General features: G+C 52.8%; 7 protein-coding genes across 7 annotated transcripts; 6 read left to right on the forward strand and 1 right to left on the reverse strand.

The window, feature by feature from the left end:
- Positions 1-464: 464 nt before the first annotated feature.
- N7498_004066 (coatomer subunit zeta) lies at positions 465-1,133 on the forward strand (the record flags this gene model as incomplete). Its single annotated transcript, XM_058451128.1, has 2 exons — positions 465-829; positions 893-1,133. The coding sequence occupies 2 exons, from the start codon at positions 465-467 to the stop codon at positions 1,131-1,133; spliced, it is 606 nt and encodes a 201-aa protein (XP_058310590.1).
- Positions 1,134-1,610: 477 nt separating this feature from the next.
- N7498_004067 (putative DUF814 domain protein) lies at positions 1,611-5,043 on the forward strand (the record flags this gene model as incomplete). The annotated part of the gene is made up of 4 exons (XM_058451129.1): positions 1,611-1,643; positions 1,695-1,763; positions 1,821-3,397; positions 3,450-5,043. 4 exons carry the CDS (start codon positions 1,611-1,613, stop codon positions 5,041-5,043), a joined length of 3,273 nt encoding a protein of 1,090 aa, XP_058310591.1.
- Positions 5,044-5,857: 814 nt separating this feature from the next.
- N7498_004068 (L-threonylcarbamoyladenylate synthase) lies at positions 5,858-7,156 on the forward strand (the record flags this gene model as incomplete). Its single annotated transcript, XM_058451130.1, has 1 exon — positions 5,858-7,156. One exon carries the CDS (start codon positions 5,858-5,860, stop codon positions 7,154-7,156), a length of 1,299 nt encoding a protein of 432 aa, XP_058310592.1.
- Positions 7,157-7,618: 462 nt separating this feature from the next.
- On the forward strand, positions 7,619-8,683 carry aah1 (adenosine deaminase; the record flags this gene model as incomplete). Its single annotated transcript, XM_058451131.1, has 1 exon — positions 7,619-8,683. One exon carries the CDS (start codon positions 7,619-7,621, stop codon positions 8,681-8,683), a length of 1,065 nt encoding a protein of 354 aa, XP_058310593.1.
- Positions 8,684-9,179: 496 nt separating this feature from the next.
- Positions 9,180-9,527, forward strand: N7498_004070 (uncharacterized protein; the record flags this gene model as incomplete). Its single annotated transcript, XM_058451132.1, has 1 exon — positions 9,180-9,527. The coding sequence occupies one exon, from the start codon at positions 9,180-9,182 to the stop codon at positions 9,525-9,527; it is 348 nt and encodes a 115-aa protein (XP_058310594.1).
- Positions 9,528-9,806: 279 nt separating this feature from the next.
- On the forward strand, positions 9,807-10,795 carry N7498_004071 (complex I 24 kDa subunit family protein; the record flags this gene model as incomplete). The annotated part of the gene is made up of 3 exons (XM_058451133.1): positions 9,807-9,946; positions 10,043-10,333; positions 10,394-10,795. Exons 1-3 carry the CDS (start codon positions 9,830-9,832, stop codon positions 10,793-10,795), a joined length of 810 nt encoding a protein of 269 aa, XP_058310595.1. The 5' UTR covers positions 9,807-9,829.
- Positions 10,796-12,573: 1,778 nt separating this feature from the next.
- On the reverse strand, positions 12,574-19,733 carry N7498_004072 (putative SNF2 family helicase; the record flags this gene model as incomplete). Its single annotated transcript, XM_058451134.1, has 5 exons — positions 12,574-13,093; positions 13,158-18,356; positions 18,409-19,140; positions 19,195-19,333; positions 19,397-19,733. The coding sequence occupies 5 exons, from the start codon at positions 19,731-19,733 to the stop codon at positions 12,574-12,576; spliced, it is 6,927 nt and encodes a 2,308-aa protein (XP_058310596.1).
- Positions 19,734-19,880: the final 147 nt, after the last annotated feature.

The following is a 19,880-nucleotide window of genomic DNA, read 5'->3' on the forward strand; positions in this document are numbered from 1 at the left end:
GGAATGTATGGCTCGGAATTGAGCGAGGTTATTGACTTGGTCCATTGCACTATGTGAATTTCTTTGTTTATTTTATTTACACTCTCATGGTTACGTATCTTTTCTTGAAATTTTTTTTCCCCCTTCTCTTCTCTGAATCTCCCCTTCAAACCAGTGTGTTGGTCGACAGCCATGACTTCCCAGTTAACATGTAGATAACCTTATACCCATCCCTTTCCACCATGCTAGCTTTATTCCATGAATCAATTACGATAGAAACAAATCATTCATCAAGATAGAATCTTTGAATGATCGGAGAATAATCTTTGCTGAGAATCGGTTCTTAAGATAACTTTGGTGCGCATTCTGTAGGCAGCGGAACAACATTAGTGCGACTCCGCCAGCGGCCAGACTGTCTCCTGCGCGCATCAACAATCGGGTTTCTTCCGCCAATTGCTCCAACAAACTGAAAAAACAACTTCATCATGCCTGGCCCTCTGTCCCTCTTCTCCGTGAATGCGGTCCTCATCATGTCAGCCGACGACGGATCTCGCATCTTCGCCAAATACTACTCGGCACCGCATCCCCCCGCCGGCACTGCACCCAACTCAACCAATTACCCCGGCGCCAACCCCTACCCTACCGTCAAGGAGCAGCGGTCATTCGAGAAGGGTCTGCTCGATAAGACCAATAAGTCGACCAGCGATGTGATTCTGTACGACAACCGCATCGTGGTGTTCAAGATGGAGAGCGATGTCATGCTATACGTGGTGGGAAGCGCTGAGGAGAACGAGGTCTTGCTGTACAACGTGGTCCTATCGATGCGGGATGCTATGGGAATCTTGTTCAAGTATGTCTGATATCTTAGGTCTGTGGGAGTTTGGAATTTTGAGCTAACAAGCATGTTCAACAGGGGCGCCACCGACAAGCGAACCATCGTCGAGAACTACGACCTTGTCTCCCTCACCATCGACGAGATCATCGACGACGGGATCATCCTCGAAACGGACCCGGTCATGATCGCCTCTCGGGTCAGCCATGCCCCCGCCGCCGATGCGCCCAATATGAAGAACATCGACCTCTCCGAGCAGGGCCTGATGAATGCATGGGAGTTTGGCAAGCGCCGTCTGGCCGAGGGCTTGCGGCAGATGTAAAGAACGAATTGCGTTGTCTTGTAGGGGATTGGAGGCCTGCATTGTGATTCTTGCCTTCGTTTGGAGTATTCCATCTGCTGTCTTTTACGTTTCGTTCTTCCTGGCTGGTCCTGGCGTGATATGGTTTTCTTTTCTTTTGTTTGGTCCGACCTCGCTATTACAGGGATTGAGGACATAGATATATGCGTGCTTCTCTTTCTGCATCCTGCAAAAAGCGCCTTGCCCGTACTGTCTCGGGACGTGTGTCTCGTGCTAATATTCCCATAGCTGAAACGCTGATGACTGCAATGAAAAAGACGAATGTCGATAACAAGACTTGAGTATATTTGGCCTGTAGCGCATTCTATACCCCAAGGTAGTCTAGTTAGTTTACACCGGCGGTGGGTAAGCGGATTCCTGAACGAGAGCCCGACTCGGTTCCTGCCCCGCATACGTCACGCTCGAAAATTCCTTTCTCCTACAACTTCTCTGCCCACGATGAAGCAGAGATTCTCGTCGCTAGACGTCAAGGTAATACCCAGAAAATCGCTCAGAAGAAAATAAGACACTCACCGGCCTCAGGTCATCACCCAGGAGCTGGCCGCGGAGCTGGTCAACCTCCGGGTGTCTAACATCTACGACTTGTCATCGGTACGTTCAATTCCCACTATACAGAAAAGATTAGCTCCTTCTAACTGCCACTTCTAGCGAATCTTCTTATTCAAGCTTTCCAAGCCAGACCACCGCCGACAACTCATCGTCGACTCCGGCTTCCGCGCTCACGTCACCCAATACTCCCGCTCGGCCGCGACTGCCCCTTCGCCTTTCGTGACACGCCTGCGCAAGTTCATAAAGTCGCGTCGCATCACGGGCATACAGCAAATTGGTACGGACCGTATCATCGACATTTCATTCAGCGATGGTGCCTACCACTTGTTCCTCGAGTTCTTCGCCGGCGGCAACATCATCCTCACCGATCGCGAGTACACCATCATTGCGCTATTCCGACAGGTTTCGGTCAACGAGGGCGAGGAGGCCAAGCTTGGGCTGAAGTACAATGTGACGAATAAGCAGAATTACAACGGCGTTCCTGAGATCACCGTGGACCGCGTGAAGGAGACTTTGGAAAAGGCGCAAGCATTGTTTTCCCAGGAGGGCAATGCGCCTAAGAAATCCAAGAAGAAGAACACCGACGTTTTGCGGAAGGCTCTGTCGCAGGGATTTCCTGAGTATCCTCCGCTTTTGCTGGATCATGCCTTTGCAGTTAAAGAGCTTGATCCGGCAACGCCGTTGGACCAGGTTTTGGGCAGTGATTCTGCGCTGCAGCAGGTAATTGGGACGCTGGAGGAGGCTCAGCGAGTTTCGAACAGTTTCAATACCAGCGATAGTCACCCAGGCTATATCGTTGCAAAGGCAGACACGCGAGCTCCCGCTGAGGGCGAGGGTGCTTCCAAAACCCCCGGCCTTCTGTATGAAGACTTCCATCCGTTCAGGCCTCGTCAATTTGAAGGCAAACCCGGAATTACGATTCTGGAGTTTGAGCGCTTCAATGCGACAGTCGACGAGTATTTCTCGTCTTTGGAGTCCCAGCGCCTTGAGTCAAGACTTACTGAGCGCGAGGAGACAGCTAAGCGCAAATTGGACGCTGTGCGAGAGGAGCATAGGAAGCGAATTGATGCACTTAAAGATGCACAAGAGCTCCATATTCAAAAAGCCGGAGCCATCCAGGACAACGTGTATCGTGTTCAGGAAGCCATGGATGCCGTGAACGGTCTTGTCGCTCAGGGAATGGACTGGGGCGAGATTGATCGCCTTATTGAGATGGAGCAGGGCCGTGGAAACCCCGTCGCCCAAATCATTAAGCTCCCTCTTAAGCTACATGAAAACACCGTTACCCTTCTTCTCGGAGAAGCTGGTGATGAAGAGGACGACGAGGAAGAGACGGACTCCAGCGACGAATCTGACTCCGACTCTGAAAACGAAGAGCGGGAGCGCCAGCAATGTGCCGATGCTAATTCCCGGATGCTCTCGATCGATATCGATCTCAGTCTTACGCCTTGGGCTAATGCGACTCAATATTATGAGCAGAAGAAGACCGCTTCGGACAAGCAGCAGAGGACAGTCCAGTCTTCCGAAAAGGCGCTTAAGAGCCACGAGAAGAAGGTCACGGCAGACCTCAAGAAGGGTCTGAAGCAGGAGAAACAAGTTCTACGCCAGGCTCGCGAGCCGTTCTGGTTCGAAAAATTCATCTTTTTCATCTCTTCCGAGGGCTACCTTGTTCTTGGGTATGTATTTCACTTTGGCCTCGTAGTTAGCTTATCTAACTTCATTCTCTAGTGCTCGCGATGCCATGCAGGGTGAATTGCTCTACCGGCGGTACCTTAACAAGGGCGATGTCTTCATCCACGCCGATCTGAAGGGAGCTTTGCCCATCGTCGTCAAGAACCGATCAGCAGATGCCCCCATTCCGCCAAGCACTCTTTCCCAAGCAGGTAATCTCTGCGTCGCGACTTCAACTGCTTGGGACTCCAAGGCGGTCATGTCCGCATATTGGGTGCATCCGAACCAGGTGTCCAAGATCGCCGAAGTCGGTGGCGGAATTCTTCCTACTGGAGATTTCCAGATCAAGGGTGAGAAGAACTTCTTGGCGCCATCGCAACTTGTCCTTGGATTCGCTGTCCTCTTCCAGATTAGCCAGGAGAGCGTCAAGAACCACAAACAGCACTTTGAGATCCCCGATGTATCTGCGGAGACTTCTGCCACGGAGCCTGTGGATCAGCCCCCTACTGAACAGGAGGCTACAGATCTAGCTCCTGAAAGTGCAGCAGAGACCGCGGAAGAGGTTCAACAAGACAATGAATCCGGAGAAGAGGAGGAAGATGAAGATGAGGATAAGACTCCTGCCAGGAACCCCCTTCAAAGAGACGAGTCCGAGCTGCCAGAACGTGAAGAGGCCTCGCCTCATGTTTCTAAGTCGGAGTCGGAGGAAGAAGAAGACACGAAGGAGGAGGATCCCCTGCTTGAGGATGTGGTAGAAGAGGACGGAGCTGTGGATGATGGAGAACCTACCACTAGTCAAGATGCTGCCACTCCGCAAGAAGAACAGAAACTCTCAGCACGAGAGCGACGCACTTTGCGTCAAGGCAAGCCCCTCAACCGCCCGTCGGAGCCAGCTGCTCCTCGCATCGCCCCGACCCGGGGCAAGAAAGCGAAGGAGAAGCGTGCCGCCGCGAAGTACGCTCAACAGGATGACGAGGACCGTGAACTCGCCCTTCGACTCATTGGTAACAACAAGGGCAAAGCCAAGGCTGCTCAGGCTGCTGAAGCCAAAGCTCAACAGGACCGCGAGATCGAGGCAAACAGGCAGCGGCGCCGCGCACAGCATGAGCGTGCCGCAGCAGCTGAGCAGAAACGTCAGGCCCAGTTCACCGAGCATGGCACCGACGATTACGATCCCGAAACCGCTGCCGCCGAGGCCGCTGACCTGAGTTGGATCCCTGCGCTGGTCGGTACTCCGACGCCGAATGACGAGATCCTCGGCGCTATGGCTGTCTGCGCGCCGTGGGGTGCTCTTGGTCGGTACAAGTACAAGGTTAAGCTACAACCTGGTGCAGTCAAGAAGGGCAAGGCCGTGAAGGAGATCATCGGCCGCTGGGTCCATGAAACTACTACCGGCAAGGTCAAGAAGGATCATGCTGAGGATGCTGGTATCCCTCGTGCAGACGCAGAGAAACTGCGCGCACGGGAAGGTGAGCTCATCAAGGGCTGGAAGGATACTGAGATTATCAACACTATGCCTGTGGGTAAGGTGCGCATCATGACTCCAGGTAGTGCTGGTGGAGGTGCCGGTGGCGGTGATAAGGGCAAGGGCAAGGGCGGCGGTAAAGGTGGCGGTGGTGGACGAGGTGGAAAGGGTAGTAAGAAGAAATGATCGGCTTGTATAACATAAGATAGAAGAAATAGAGATTTCTCGATTCTATTTTTACGATTTTAATTTTTGAGTTTCAATAAGTGGTGCCAAGCTCAAGTATATACCTCTTCCATTCTTCGCCGTATATATCGCCAACATTTTCCTCCAGTGCTACAATAAGTCCGCAAAACGCTCAATTATTCATAAGAGCACGTAGGTACGCCTTGCATAGATTCGAATGATACATGTATACTCGACAAGCGCCACTAGAAATATCGTCAGGCAGACCCAACCCCCTCCTGGCGCACGCGTGGCAGGGCTGAGGATCCCCCGGTAACATCGGCAACGTGTGACGAGGCGCAACCCCGCAGTATCAGACCGAAGTCTTATTCCAAGGCTCTCTCCAAACCTTTCCCATCTTCTATACCAGGGTCATCCATCTAGATATCTTCCCTCTGATCTCATGCCGCAGATGTTCGTGCCCAACCTGCTGAGTCATCCGACGTCATGGGCGGAGTGGGCGATCCCACGTTTTTTTCGTCTCCGATAAGACGCCCAGGCTGCATCGGATAGGATCTCATGAAATGATCGTCGACCGCATGCCCTAAAAATCTTAACGGACATACATCTGCCAAAAAGAAGCAATCAGCGACCCAACCGGTAGTGACTCGGGCCCCTCCATTGACTTCGCCCCCTCCTGTCCCTGATCCTCGATAGCGTGTGCGTGTGCGTGCGGGCGACTGCGTCATTGATCTGGCCTTCTCATATCAAATTGCAGTTCCCCCGCGTATTTGCGGGCCGCAGTCAGGGCAGACTTGCTAGAGTATTCACCACGATGACCGGCAGCGATACACGGGTTGTCTCCGTCCAGCGACTCAACCAGGGACCGGGAGACCGGTCTCTGGCTGAGTGGTGGGCGGACGAGCGCAAGGACCAAACGCCTGAATCTAAGGCTATCGAAGAAGCTGCCCAGATCCTTCGCTCTAGTGATGTCCCTGTCGCTTTCCCCACGGAGACGGTGTATGGACTCGGTGCCGACGCTACTCGCAGCGTCGCCGTTCAGGGCATCTATCGAACAAAGCAGCGGCCCTCTGACAACCCGTTGATCGTTCACGTTGATTCTCTGGAGATGCTGGATCGTCTTTTGAACCCCGAAAACCCTTCAAGCCCTAGCGCAACCAAGACAGCGCGTGCCTCTATCCCTGCGATTTACAAGCCGCTTATCGATCGTTTCTGGCCCGGCCCTCTGACCATCATTCTTCCCAACCCTTCTGGATCCCAGCTGGCTCCCGAGGTCACCTCGAACCTAACGACCTTTGGCGCACGCATGCCGTCTTTTCCTTTAGCTCGTTTGCTCATCCACGCAACGAATCGTCCACTCGCCGCGCCGTCGGCTAATGCATCGACCAAGCCCTCTCCTACAACGGCGCAGCATGTTTATCATGATTTGCACGGACGCATTGGATTAGTCCTTGACGGCGGCCCATCCGGCGTCGGCGTCGAGAGCACCGTCGTAGACGGACTGTGCGGCACACCAGCCATTTTGCGCCCCGGCGGCATCGGCATTGAAGAGTTGCGACAGTGCGCCGGCTGGGAAAACGTCACATTAGCCTACAACGACGGAACCTTCGATGTGAAGGAGATCCCGCGTGCCCCGGGCATGAAGTACCGACACTACTCCCCGAAAGCCCGTGTCGTGCTCTTCGAAGCGGGGTCCAGCCCGGCAGGGGTGGCTCGTCATGTCCAGAGAGACCTGCACGACACTGCCATTCACGCGCACAACATCGGCATAGTGCGTACCCGGCATTGGAAGCAGGGACTGGATCTTGCCCCGGATAGCGTCCTCGCAAAGAGTCTCCAGCCCGTCGACGCCGCCATCGAAAACCTGTTCAGCTTCCCTCTGCCCGTGCAGGAGACTGGTAGCCCCAACAGGCGCACCAAGCTAGCCTACGACTACCACCTTGGCTCCGATACTGTCTCAATTGCACATGGGCTATTTGCCGCGCTGCGCGCGATCGATGAGTGCGATGTTGATGTGATCTACGTGGAGGGGATATCGGACAAGGACGGCGACTTGGCTGCGGCAGTCATGAACCGGCTACGGAAGGCTGCCGGCGCGGAAATGAAGGCGTAGATTTGAAATGATATTACGTATTTCCTTGCTTCATTTGGCAATGCGGGGGAGTTGCGAATAGAGTTTGAAGGCTGTCAATAATTCATGATGATTCGCGCGAGCGTCCAGGGTTCACAGAGAATTCAAAATAAGCACGCATCACTAAATCTGCTGGACTTTCCATTTAATCTTTAGTTTACTCTGGTGGTAGCGTAGGCTGGTTCCATTGTTCGGAGACCTCCGATCCACGGATAAACTTTATCGACGTTCCTGACCAGCCAATTTTTCACAACGTGCGCGATAAGACGGGGAAATCAGAGCCACTGCCCCGCTCAATCAGGAAAAGCTACCCTCAACCTCGGGCACGGAGATGCCATAGATTTGGACCCCGGTGGGACAGCCCCATTTTGCCTCCCTGTATATGTAGTCTCGTCGCCTTCTCTACCGCAAGCTTTGCACATACTCCCCACTCCCGATTCCACCATGTGTCAATCCGATCTGCACGACTTCCTCCACGGCCTGCCCAAGTGCGAACATCATGTCCATCTCGAAGGCTGCATGAGCCCCGAGCTCATCTTCGAGCTCGCTCAGCGTAATGGAATTGAACTTCCCGCCGCGACAAACCCGGCGTATGCTTCCATCGCTGCCCTGTCGGCCCGCTACGAACACTTTACCTCGCTGGATGACTTCCTCTCCTTCTACTTCCAGGGAATGGATGTCCTGTGTAATCAAGCCGACTTCGCCGATCTGGCGTGGTGGTATTTCCAAAAGGCGCACGCTGACGGCGTCCACCACGCCGAGGTCTTCTTCGATCCCCAAGTTCACCAAGACCGCGGCATTCCCTACGAGACCATCGTCGCTGGATTCTCGGAGGGCTGCAAGCGCGCCGAGCGCGAATTGGGTATAAGCACCCGGCTTATTCTTTGCTTCGTTCGCCATCTGCCCGTTGACTCGGCGCAGAAGGTCTACGAGAGGTTCCTCGCCAGCGGCCACTTCGAGGCCGGTGTCGTCCATGGTCTCGGCTGGTCCTCTACCGAGGTCGGCCCGCCCAAGGATATGTACCGCGCCCAGTACACTGATGCTAAGACGAAGGGTATCCCGCTCACTGCGCACGCCGGTGAGGAAGGTGACCCCTCTCATATTAGTGTTGCGCTTGAGCTGGGTGCTCAGCGTATTGATCACGGCATCCGACTTATTGAGGACCCGGAATTGATGAAGCGCATTGCGAAAGAGGGTATTCTCCTGACTGTCTGCCCGCTATCGAATGTGCGGTTACGCTGCGTCAAGAAGGTGGAAGAGGTCCCGATTCGCCGGTTCCTGGAGGCTGGCATCAAGTTCTCTATCAACAGTGATGACCCCGCCTACTTTGGTGGATACATTCTCGACAACTACTGCGCTGTCCAGGATGCGCACAAGCTATCGGTGTTGGAGTGGCGTATCATTGCGGAGAACAGTGTGCAGGAGAGCTGGATTCCGAATGAGCGCAAGGCGGAGTTGTTGGACCACATTGAGACTCATGTGAAGAAGTACATGCCCGTGGCTGTATAAATAGGTGATCTGGAGTGTGGTGGTGCTTGGTGTATGTCTGATACCCTGTGATTCAACATTTTGTGTATATATCTTTCTCAACTTTCGACACAATGGATATAGGGAAGGTGCTGTCCACTGTTCCCGGTCTACTTTGCTCGGTTTGCGGATGCTCAGGTGTCATTTGATACCTGAGGAATCCGGCACCAATGATGTTAACGCGCGCCGACTTTACTGAGTAACTTAATAGACGACTTTGGAGACCCTTGCAACGTTGAAACCCCAAAAGTCACGTCGACCCGCGAACCGGATGCCACGATCGATCATTTCTAGTGCCTGGGTAGCTGCAAGGTCGACTACACCCCAGCAACGGACCGTCGGCCGAGTAGCCTGTTACAACCTCCGCCCCTCATCCTGGGAAGCCGTAAGGACCTACAGCTGCGCACTCCATCCAACCCAGAGGCCACATCGTCTTCATCCAAAGCAGTCCATCACATATATACCCAACTATCAAACCATGTCTACGGCATCTAATGCACCCGACCGCTACAAGCTTGTCTTCTTTGTCCCGACCGAGAACGCCGAGTCCTGCAAAGAAGCCATCTTTGCAGTGGGTGCAGGCTCCTTCCCTGGTGGAAAATACACCAAGTGCTGCTTCCAGACCCCTGGAATTGGCCAGTTTCTTCCTAACGAGGGCGCAAATCCCGCGATCGGCGCTGTCGGGGAGGTCGAGCGGTGCGAGGAGCTCAGAGTCGAGGTTATGTGCCTCGGGCGCGATATTATGCTGCAGGCAGTGGATGAGTTGATACGGGCGCATCCGTATGAGGAGGTTGCGTACGAGGTTTATCGAATGGAGAATGTGTAGCTGGTTGATTAATGGACAGGGCATCGGCTGGATGATAATGGGAGTTCAGCGGGATATTCATGGCGGCGCGGTCATTCTGAGTTATGAGCTGATCATATTCGAGAGCTGCAGTAGCCAGTAGCTTATTCCATAACGACGGTCGAATGGCATTTGATGAAGTTGCGATGCATGGAGAAGAATGTTTTGTAAGGCGGGAGTAATCTGTCGCCTCTGATTGGCCGACCACCCGCAAAACGCCTCGCCAACTCGATCCGTCATTCTCCTCTCCAACTTCACACCGTCTGCGATATCCTCCTCCAGCCATGGCGTCGAAGCTCTCTTCCGTTACGCGGGCCAGCCGAGTGCTGCGCCAATTGCCCATCTCCCAATACAGACCCTTCTCCGCCGCCCCTCAACGGCTCAGCGACTCGCTCAACGTGGTATGCATCCTTTGAACCCCCGTCAACCGATGGCCTCGACAATGCGACCAGATGGCGGAAACAAGGCCAATTGACTGACTAGTATGGCTCCAATAGCACCGCAATAAGCCTTCCAACAACCCGACCCTCCCGTTCAAGTTCACCGAGCAGAACCTCACCCTCGCCGATGAGATCCTCAAGCGCTACCCTCCCCAGTACAAAAAGGCCGCCGTCATGCCCCTGCTCGACCTTGGCCAGCGCCAGCACGGCTACACTAGCATAAGCGTCATGAACGAGGTTGCCCGCATGCTCGAGATGCCCCCGATGCGTGTTTACGAAGTCGCGACCTTCTACACCATGTACAACCGCGAGCCGGTCGGCAAATACTTTCTTCAGATTTGCACTACAGTAAGTCACCTGCTTCGAGAATCATCCAGCAACGTTCTCTGACCACCTATATTTATTTAGACCCCCTGCCAGCTCGGCGGCTGCGGCTCCGACTCCATCGTCAAGGCCATCAACGAGCACCTCGGAATCACCCCCGGCCACACCACCGAGGACGGCCTTTTCACTTATATCGAGGTCGAGTGCCTGGGTGCCTGCGTCAACGCCCCCATGGTCCAGATCAACGACGACTACTACGAGGACTTGACCCCCGAGTCCATCAAGACCCTTCTCACTGCTTTGAAGGACTCTGCCAGCGCAACTGGCTCCGGTGCCACCACCAAGGTTCCCGCCCCCGGTCCGCTGAGCGGCCGTGACACTTGCGAGAACAGCGCTGGCCTGACCAACCTTAAGGACGTCCCCGTGTGGAACCCCGAGATCATGATGCGCAAGGACGGTGCTCTGGATGAGAAGGCCCAACAATAGAGGGGTGTCAATGACTCGCATGTGTTCTTTTCAGAAATGGTGAATTCCATCCGGTTCTTGGAGGGAACAGGGGCAGTCAAGAAAAAATAGAGATGCTTGGCACCCCCCATGATGATCAATTAGGGTGTCTTTATTTTCTTGTCTACCATGTACAGTACGTGGCTCCTAGCTTTGTCAACGGAGCATCAAGCACATCAGGCCGAGTTAGTATCGGTATCAATATCAAATTTCTTCGGTTCTTTTTTTTTGCAAGGTTCCTCGATCTGTTTAATTCCGTCTTCTTTGGTTCTGTATTCGTTTTTGATCCCATCCTCGGCTACGCCTCCGACTTGGCTTCGACTCCTTAAGTGTTGAATTCGTCCTCGAATGGTAAAGACTAGACTGCAAACAACCTTTCAGCCTCTCATCAGCCTAGTGCTTAGCGTAATCAATCATTGATTTTCTCAAGGGTCCTGGATGCAGACAGCCACGAAGCCAGGTCTATGCTTGTAAAGCCGAGACACAACACAACAAACGACCTGAAGACTCAAAGAGCACAAAACTAAAAGAGGGATGGAACACTCACAGCTCTTAACAGGTAACGTTGTTCACCGAGAAGAGACTTACCAGTAGCGCGATGAGCCCTTGTATCCGTTACTCATGAGACAATCATTGATAATATCCAAGTCTAAGTGGCACATGGAAGGCTTCTGTAGAAGCTAGATTTCGTCAGAAGCAGGTCTGAACTCTCACGTAGGTACGGATAAGAACGCTGAATGATGGTAATACTCTTGTCGGATGGGGTATCAGTCGGCCAAATGCAACGAAATCGTCAACCAGTGTACCAGAGTACACGTAATAACTGTACCATTGAGCTTCTAGAGGGTCGCGATTGCTTCAAGACGCATTGGCCTCAATGCACAAAACCTATAAGCGGTTCCTTATACAGGGCCATGAAAAGCCAATCAACCCTCATAATCATAAGCCCTCAATTAAAAGGTCAGACATTTAATTCACATAAAAACCATGTTCAAGGCAGGGTAGGGGAGGTATGGAAAAAGAAGATAGGGCTAGGTGCGTGGAGAAATGACATTTCCGTGTTTATTACAGAACACGCATTAGGGCCGTGCTCCGAGCTGGCGCGCATGCGCTCCACGACGTGGCATTTCACGCCATCGCCCCCATTTTCCCATCCCCTTTCCCCACCATGCATACTGACAAGCATTATGATACCTCATGGGGGCTTTCTTGGTGTCCCTCTGGATCAATTAGAGTTTCTCCAAGCATACCTGGTACTTCTTGAAGACGCCAAAACATGACGATATGAGGATATGGAGATGACCAGAGCTGATATGGAGATCCTTCTGAGGATCGCAACCCTTGGCTCTGGTTCTGAACAATATAGATTGACTTCAATGCTTTGGCAAATGCTACGGCTTCAGTGCTCTGGTGCTGAGTTCTGTATTTGATCTCCCACGAAGTGACTGGCCTATGACCCGCGTCTGAATGCTGAAACTCATTCACTAGGAACAAAATTCCGCTGACCAAATCTACTTGCAATGAGCTAACCACAGATCTTTTTTAACGCCATCCTATGCCGCGGACTGGTACGAGTATCAGTCGTCAATGGCCCAGGAAATCGGCCGAGGCCATCATAAGGCTACCCTACCCATTGTGCAGCTTCGTTAAACGAAGGCTCCCGAGGTCATGGTGCACATGAAGGTACGGGATAAGAACTGATAAGATGCACATTGATTCATTAACATTATAGCTCAACAGATTCGAGCTCCTGGTATTCACTATTCATACGAATCCATCACATCACCCTGGTCAATTTCATACTCCCAATCAGGAGGACTGCTGTCCACGATGTCCTCATCCGTGTACCCTACCGCGGCCTCGGCTGCTTCGGTGACAACTTCCTCAAGCAAATCATCAACCACCTCGTTGATTATCGCTTCATCTTCTTCGCGGTCTTTCATCTTTGAATTCGACTCGGCAGTATCAAGACCGTCACCCATCCCAAAGTTAAGATCGGGCCCTCTCAGCAGCAAAATAGAATCTGGACGTTGATCCAGATACTTTTTGTCCACGATGAAGGCTTTGGAGCCACGCCAGACAACGGATCCCTGATTGCGAGCCTGGAAGACAGTCACATCTGCGGTGTTCATGGAAAGCAGGTGGTAAATGTGCACATGCTTCTCCTGCCCATAACGAACGGCCCGGCCGATTGCCTGGGTCATTGATGCCTGATACTCGTACCAGTCTGCGGCATTGTATGGTGACAGAAAAATCACATGGTTGGCGCATTGAAGATTCCTGTGAACGTTCAGACGGTCAGTAAATTGTCATGGCAAAGATACTATATGAAGAGTTGACTGACAATCCAGAGGACACGACCTGTCCAAGTTGAAGTATGAGGACTTTAGGCCGCGGCTTTTGTCCCTGGCCCTCTGTTTTCTCCTTATCCTCTTTCTTCTTCCAGCCCCACTTTTTGGGGCCATCCAAAGGGCCCGGTGGGGTGAATAGCTTCACATCAGTCGCAGTTTTCGCCCATATGAAATCGATATCTGCGGATAACAAAGCACGTTTCGCTTTGTCAATCAGGTCCTCCCATTGGATAAAAAGCAGAACTTGGTCGTCAGGTGGAGTACCCTTGATTATGCGTATCATTCTGGTCAATTTGCGGCTAGTATCATCCGTATCGTTGAGAGTGCGGCCATGGATGCGCTTCCCTGGCTGGGTTGAGCCATTGCATTTCTCTAATGGACATGTTCGCTCCGCCTTCGTAACAGTTCGTTCTTTTGCATCAGAACCCTCAATGTCGGTTTGCTCTTCTGCCTTTGAAGCCACGGTGGAGATCTGTTCTGCCGAGTCACAAGCCTCGATGCAGTTTTCGCAGAGGATGTGCCCGCAAGATCTGAGTACGACAACATCGGACATTGACGCGAAAATGTTGTTGCAGGAATCGCAGCGTTGCTCCGCGGCGGTTTGAAGGGTTATCATGGCCTTGAAGAATCGAACTCGTTGAAAGGTCTCGCAAACTGTGCGCAAGGCTGCAACGGTGTCAATATGAAGTTTCTTGGCGACACCCTGCTCTCTGGCGCCCCGGGTTATCATCAATTCTTTATCAGCAGATACAAGGGACATCTTTGCTTTCTTCAAGGGCGGTGTCTTCTTTTTCTTCTTCCTATTGCCATTATGCGCGTTGCCACCCTTGGAATCACTTCCAAGGCTATTTGAAGATGCTGTATCCCCGTCATCGATATCTGTGGCGGATAAATTGGTGGCTTCTTCAACGGCGGCTTGTTCAGCGGTGGCTTTTTCAGCAGCAGCCCGGGAAGCCTTGGTTTCGGTTTTCTTTTTGAACCGCTCGGTGACTTGATTGATGACATCTGATATCTCCTTGGATTCAACCCCGACCCAGGTCTCATACAACGCCGAAATATTCGTCATCCGGCGGCGGGCCTCGATCATTGCTTCATGATCACCAAACCGGGAAGCGAAAACATTCGTCAAGAAATCAGCCCAGACTGACGAGCGGACAGCCCATTGGCTTTTTGCAAGGACCGTTTGCTTGGTCAGGAATTCCAAATTTTTCCAGCACTTATCGAGGGCGTTCTGCTGTTTCTGAAGCTTGGACCGACACTTTTCCACACTCCAAGCAAAGCCGCGAAGGTCAGACACCGTTGCACATTTCAACAAGGAAGAATGAGAAGGGTTGTGACCCTTCTCGTAAAGGAACTCATTCATTCTCTCGACCTGCAGGTCATTCTGGGTGTTCCGCATTATGCGCAATTGGCCATGTTCCTTTTTCAGGTGACAATGCAGAGCATAATAAATTTTCCAATCCGCAGGGAACTGCTTGCACAGAATTGGGTGGTTTGTCACCTTGATGTGGCTGATCAGGGCTGGATTTTTTCGTGCGAATACATCGAGGAAGCCCTGAGCATGGTCCCGTCGGTGCTCATACCACGCCTGGCTACGAGGCACCTGGAACAGTTGCAAGGATTCGAGACCCGATAGGCACTTGCGGGCTTGGTTTAGCCGGGCATTCTCCGTCGGGTGGTTGCCGTCATCGTCGATGCCTAGGTAGATACCCAAATATCGCGCGATGCTCTTGACATCGGCGAACTCACCCGTCGCGGGTGTGCCGGAGAGCACCCACTTTGACCACGCACGCAGAGAGACAAGTGAGCATTGTTTATCCTCCTTGGTGTACGTATATTCGTCGACGACGAGCCGAGCGAAGCTGAAAGCGTGGATCGGAAGGCCTTTCATCATCCACATGTCGGGTTGAATATTGAAGCGCTTCTTGATGGCTGCAGCTTCACGCTTCAATTTTTCTTCGTCGGTCAGAGGACCCTTGACATTGGGCTTGCCTTCAAAATCAGTACGCTTTCGCTTTTGGCCCGCGGTAGTGCCGCCTTTCTCACCAAAGGTCTTACTTCGTGCAGCGGGCTCGACGTCGTCACCCATATATTTTCCATCATCCTCGATATCCATCTCATCCGGCCAGGAATCTTGGACTTCGACACGCTGGCTCTGTTCCCGAGTTGCCGTACTCGTTGCCCGTGTGAGCGTACTACCCATACGCTCAAACACACTGGCGTGACGCGAGCCGCTTGCTGAACGGAACCCTTCAGAGGGCCGAGGGTGATCTGGCAGAGATACTTCCGTCTGTGATCTACTGGTGTCGGCATCCTCTTCCGATTTCTGCTGAGCAAGTGCGAAGGCTTTTCCGCGCAGCCGTTTTGAGGGGCAATAGGTTGATTCAGCCTGGTCTTCTAGCACTTGCTTATAACGAGCCAGTGCTTCTTGGGAGAAGATCTCGGGACCGCCTTCAGGAACCTCTTGTTGGAGCGTCGGCACGAGTTCTCGCAAGGAACGCTCGGCCTTCATAAACCAGTTGTCGAAAATCCGTTCTCCGCCACGCTCGGGGACTGCAGGGCTGCCAGTGAACGACCTCATCCGCTGGTAATAGGTGAGATTATTGAGTAAATCCCACGTTACCAGAACAATGTTGGCCTCCATGAATTCCCCAACCGTGGCCTGGGCCAGGTCGCTGATGTTGTACATCGAGAGCACACTACAACGCCGTCCAAGGAACTTGGGGATTTCGGCCTTCCACTGGTTAAAGAGATGCTCAGGCACGACAATGAGGGTTGCACTAGTCGCGATAAATCCTGCACTCTGGGAAGGTTTGTCGGGAATCTCCATGTCATTTTGGCGCTGTGTTGCGATGAGACCGAGGATGATGGCGGTTTTCCCATATCCCACATCATCGGCAAGTATGCCCCCACGGATAGTTTTAGGCATGGAGACTCTTACTTCTGCTCGCCATGACATTAATGGTAAAGTTGCCTCCTCCGTTTCTTCCTCAAAGAACGGTTTGATGTCATCTGACTCCTGCGCGACCATCCAGGTCAGGGACCGTAGCTGGTCCCGGCGCAATGAGAGCCGCATAACGGGCTGAGCAGAGCAAAGTTCTTCATTGTTGCCGGCAATATCCATCCTCTGGCACCTTGTCCTGACCAATTCCGTAACATTGGAAAGAAGGCGCCAGCGGAAGCGGGTGTTCTTGCTGATTTCGGGACATTTGGGATCTATAAGATTCCCGAAGGCCTGGTGGGCCATGGACTGGACATTCAGCGCAAATCTCAGTTCCCCAATTCCGATAGTGTCAACATGGCTGAACACCATAAACGCCGGCGGTTTTGTCTTAATGGCGCGCTCAAACTCAGCTGCGCCTTTGGGGTCTTCGAGAGGAACAACACTCTTGCCATCCCGCCCAAGGCACCAGATAGTGCCTGGAGGCATGGGGACGCAGTGGCCACAGATGGCAGCTTGACTACTGGGCATAAGCTTGTTCCAATCGATTTGCATCCAGTCTAGGGAGCCAGCTACAGCTGCAACTCCCTGAATGGCCCATGACAGGTCCTTCAGAGCTATCGATATATCAGAGCTCAGTGCTTGCCAGGGAGAGGATCTCTCTGGGAGATTAAGCATGGTCGCTTGAGCAGTCAATGAAGCCAAAGTGATAAATGACTGAGAGCAAGATGTCTCATCAACTGAGGTATTCGGGTGGGCTACGCGCAAGCGCTCCACCACCTCGGTGTTCACAATTTGCTTCAAATATGCATTTGCGACCGTTCGCCAGGCCCGAACGAATGCGGTGATTGACGCCGGAGTGCTCTGGACGTGTACTGCTCGCCAGCTAGGTGATAATTCGGCAATCGTCATGCGTGGAGCATAGCCAGGAATACGACCATGCTCGAGTGAAAAGACGCATGAGTCAAGACAAACAGCACCATTTTTGCTGGGGTCGAGAAACAGGTACACGCTGGGTGATAATGTGGTGGCCTCCTTTGTATACAGGGAGCCCAAGGCCGTACCACAGTCGGGAAGGAACTGATATTCGCCGCGCACATCGACGTCCAGGCTCACAACGTCTTTATCCTCAGCAGAGACACGAATCTGGGTCCAGACCTTGGAGTTGACAAAGTCTTCTCGTACCAAGCCACACTCGGCCTCGTACGATCTGACCTGCTCTCCAAAGCCCGAAATTGACAAGCAGAATCCGGTGCTGATCGGTGCGCACACTTCCCATTCACCCTTGAGCAAAGAACCCTGGGTCACCGTCATCCTTGCGATTGGTTTCTTCATAATCTCTCTCAGCAAGCACCGTGCTGCTGATGATGATGGAGGTTTGCCGTACACAAACCATCGGATCTCCTTCTCGGTGATTGAAAGGCGAAGGGAAGAGTTGTCACCTTCGTACATCACGGTCCATTGCTCGCTACGACGAATGTCGAAAAATCGGACCTCGTCACGTAGTGCAGCGCTAACGGCCCCGAGATATTTCTCGAACTCGCGCGATGGTGGAGCTGTCGTGTCACCAGGGAACAAGCTGCGGTACTCCTGGAAGGCTTTAACGGGAAGATCTTCGAGCACAAGACGCATGGGCAAGATTCCCTTGAGAAGCTTCTTGAAATCTGATGGGTTAGTACGACGAACCTTGAGTTTCAGTTCTTTATAAGAGTGTGTTGGGCTTCCAGCACAGGCCATGCAAGCCGTATGTCCGCATTGAGTGCATTGGACAAGGTCGTTTTTGCTTCCAGACTGCTTTTCGCACTGGCAGTAGGCCACAGTGCGGGCAGCAACGGCAAGAAGAGCGTCGAGACCCCAGGGCCCGCTCTCCGCAATCTTGGGGATGGGTAGGAGCTTGTCACCATCCTTCAATGCAAACTCAACTTTCGGCTGAACAACGGCTTGCGCCCTGGATTCTGCGCCGTCCTTCAACACCTCCTTGAACGTTATAAGTGCCGCCAGAATTATAGCACAGACCACCGTGGAAGTCATAGCATTGCCGGCGAGGTCTTGAAGTTCCTTCGGTTTCTCCTTCGCGAGGATCATCCGGTCGATTGGCAAGCCCTGGAGGGCAAGCGCTTCGAGTCCGGACATCGGTCCCCCACGAGTTGACATGAACGGCACGCCGTTTGGAGTTAGGCATCCCGCCACGCCGAAGTTCTTTCCACTCTCGTTGCCCCGGTCAACACCCTGAGAAACATCCACCCAGCGCCTATTTAATCGTCAACTATCGGTCATTTATATCTCAGATCAGGTTCACATACTCCTTGAAGTTCATGTCAGCCCCCTTGAGCAGGTTGACAAGGAACTTGAGGTCGAGGGTTTCCCAGACCCGCTCGACCTGCGCTTTGAAAAATGGTGGCCAGTAGAAATCTGGCGGCATGGAAACCGTCCCCCCTGGTAGGGACCTGCTGATAGGTCGTCGGTCACCCAATTCCATGTCTATACGGTATCTCTTGTGCCGTTCCTGGTAACGACTCCAATCGACTTCGCGGTTGGACTCCGCGCGACCAGAATCCCTGGATATCTGCTCCAGTCGATGGTCGTCTTCATTCAGGAGGAACATGCCGGCCGGAGAGCTAGCCTGTCGCTTCATTGACTTGACCAGGTTGTCCCAGTCAGCGCCGAAGGACTCTTTGCCAGCATCTTCCAGCCGCCGTTCATTGTCGACACATACCATATAGCCTCGGATGCGGGTCTGCGGGACATAATAATGTTTCGAGTCAACGATGCTGTGGAAAGCATCGTACCCGATCCCGGTCCAGTGATCCGCAAATCTCTTCCAGGGGGCTCCTCGGACGTTCTCCATGATGACGATCCGTGGTCGATTCTTCGTCGCGTACTCGATAAGGGCCAAGAAAGTCTTGCCTGACTCACCGCCATCGTCAAGGCCCTTCTGCTGAGTATTGAGCGGGGAAAAATCGACACACGCAGTGCCGGCGATCAAGATGTCTAGTTCGCTGGGCACATCCGCCAACGAACCATAGGCCGTTCGGCTATAATATCATTTTCAGCAATTATCACTTGTGAGGATAATATTGAACACTTACGCTTCAGTTCCTCCGAGCTCTGTCAGATCTCGGAAGATGATTTTGGGCCCGAAGTTCCGTTCAATATACGCTTGCTTGAATGGAACAATCTCACAGCTGAACAGATGTGAGATACGAAATCGCCGTTCTGAAGGTAAAACTGCAACGGGGTAACAGGTTAACAACATTTTACCTCGCACGTTGGACAAGAAAAGTTACACACCCTTTTCGATCATCTCAAGTGCCAACAGCGGGCTTTCTGTGCCCGAACACACGGTCGCCACTTTCAGCGGCCGATCTCCCAAAATATCAAGAACGTTTTGCAATCCGAGGCGCAACGCATTCGAGGCCAAATCTTGGAAAATATCTTCCAGCTTATGCATTGGCGGGAGGCTCTGGTCCAGATACGACTTATCCCCCACCTGAGACCGCGCGTACTCGGGGATCTTGAGGTTGGATGAGGGAGTAGAAGCATCGGCGACGTCACCAACCACACCCTGCTGCTGAGCAGCCATCTTCTTCTTCTGTTCAGGAGACTTGCGCGGAGCGCGAGGAGCCATTGCCGAGAGGGGCTATCGAAGTCAAGTCAGCAACACGACCACAGGCGCCACCGGATACGTGCAAAGAGAGAGGCATGATATGGGACAAATACGTGAGAACTCACTGAATGAAGAAATAGGGAAGGCTCCGTGAAACTCAACCCGAAA

The sequence above is a fragment of the Penicillium cinerascens genome, assembly GCF_028974065.1.
Source record: "Penicillium cinerascens strain IBT 15544 chromosome Unknown contig_24_segment0_segment0, whole genome shotgun sequence".
Taxonomy (NCBI): Eukaryota; Fungi; Ascomycota; class Eurotiomycetes; order Eurotiales; family Aspergillaceae; genus Penicillium; species Penicillium cinerascens.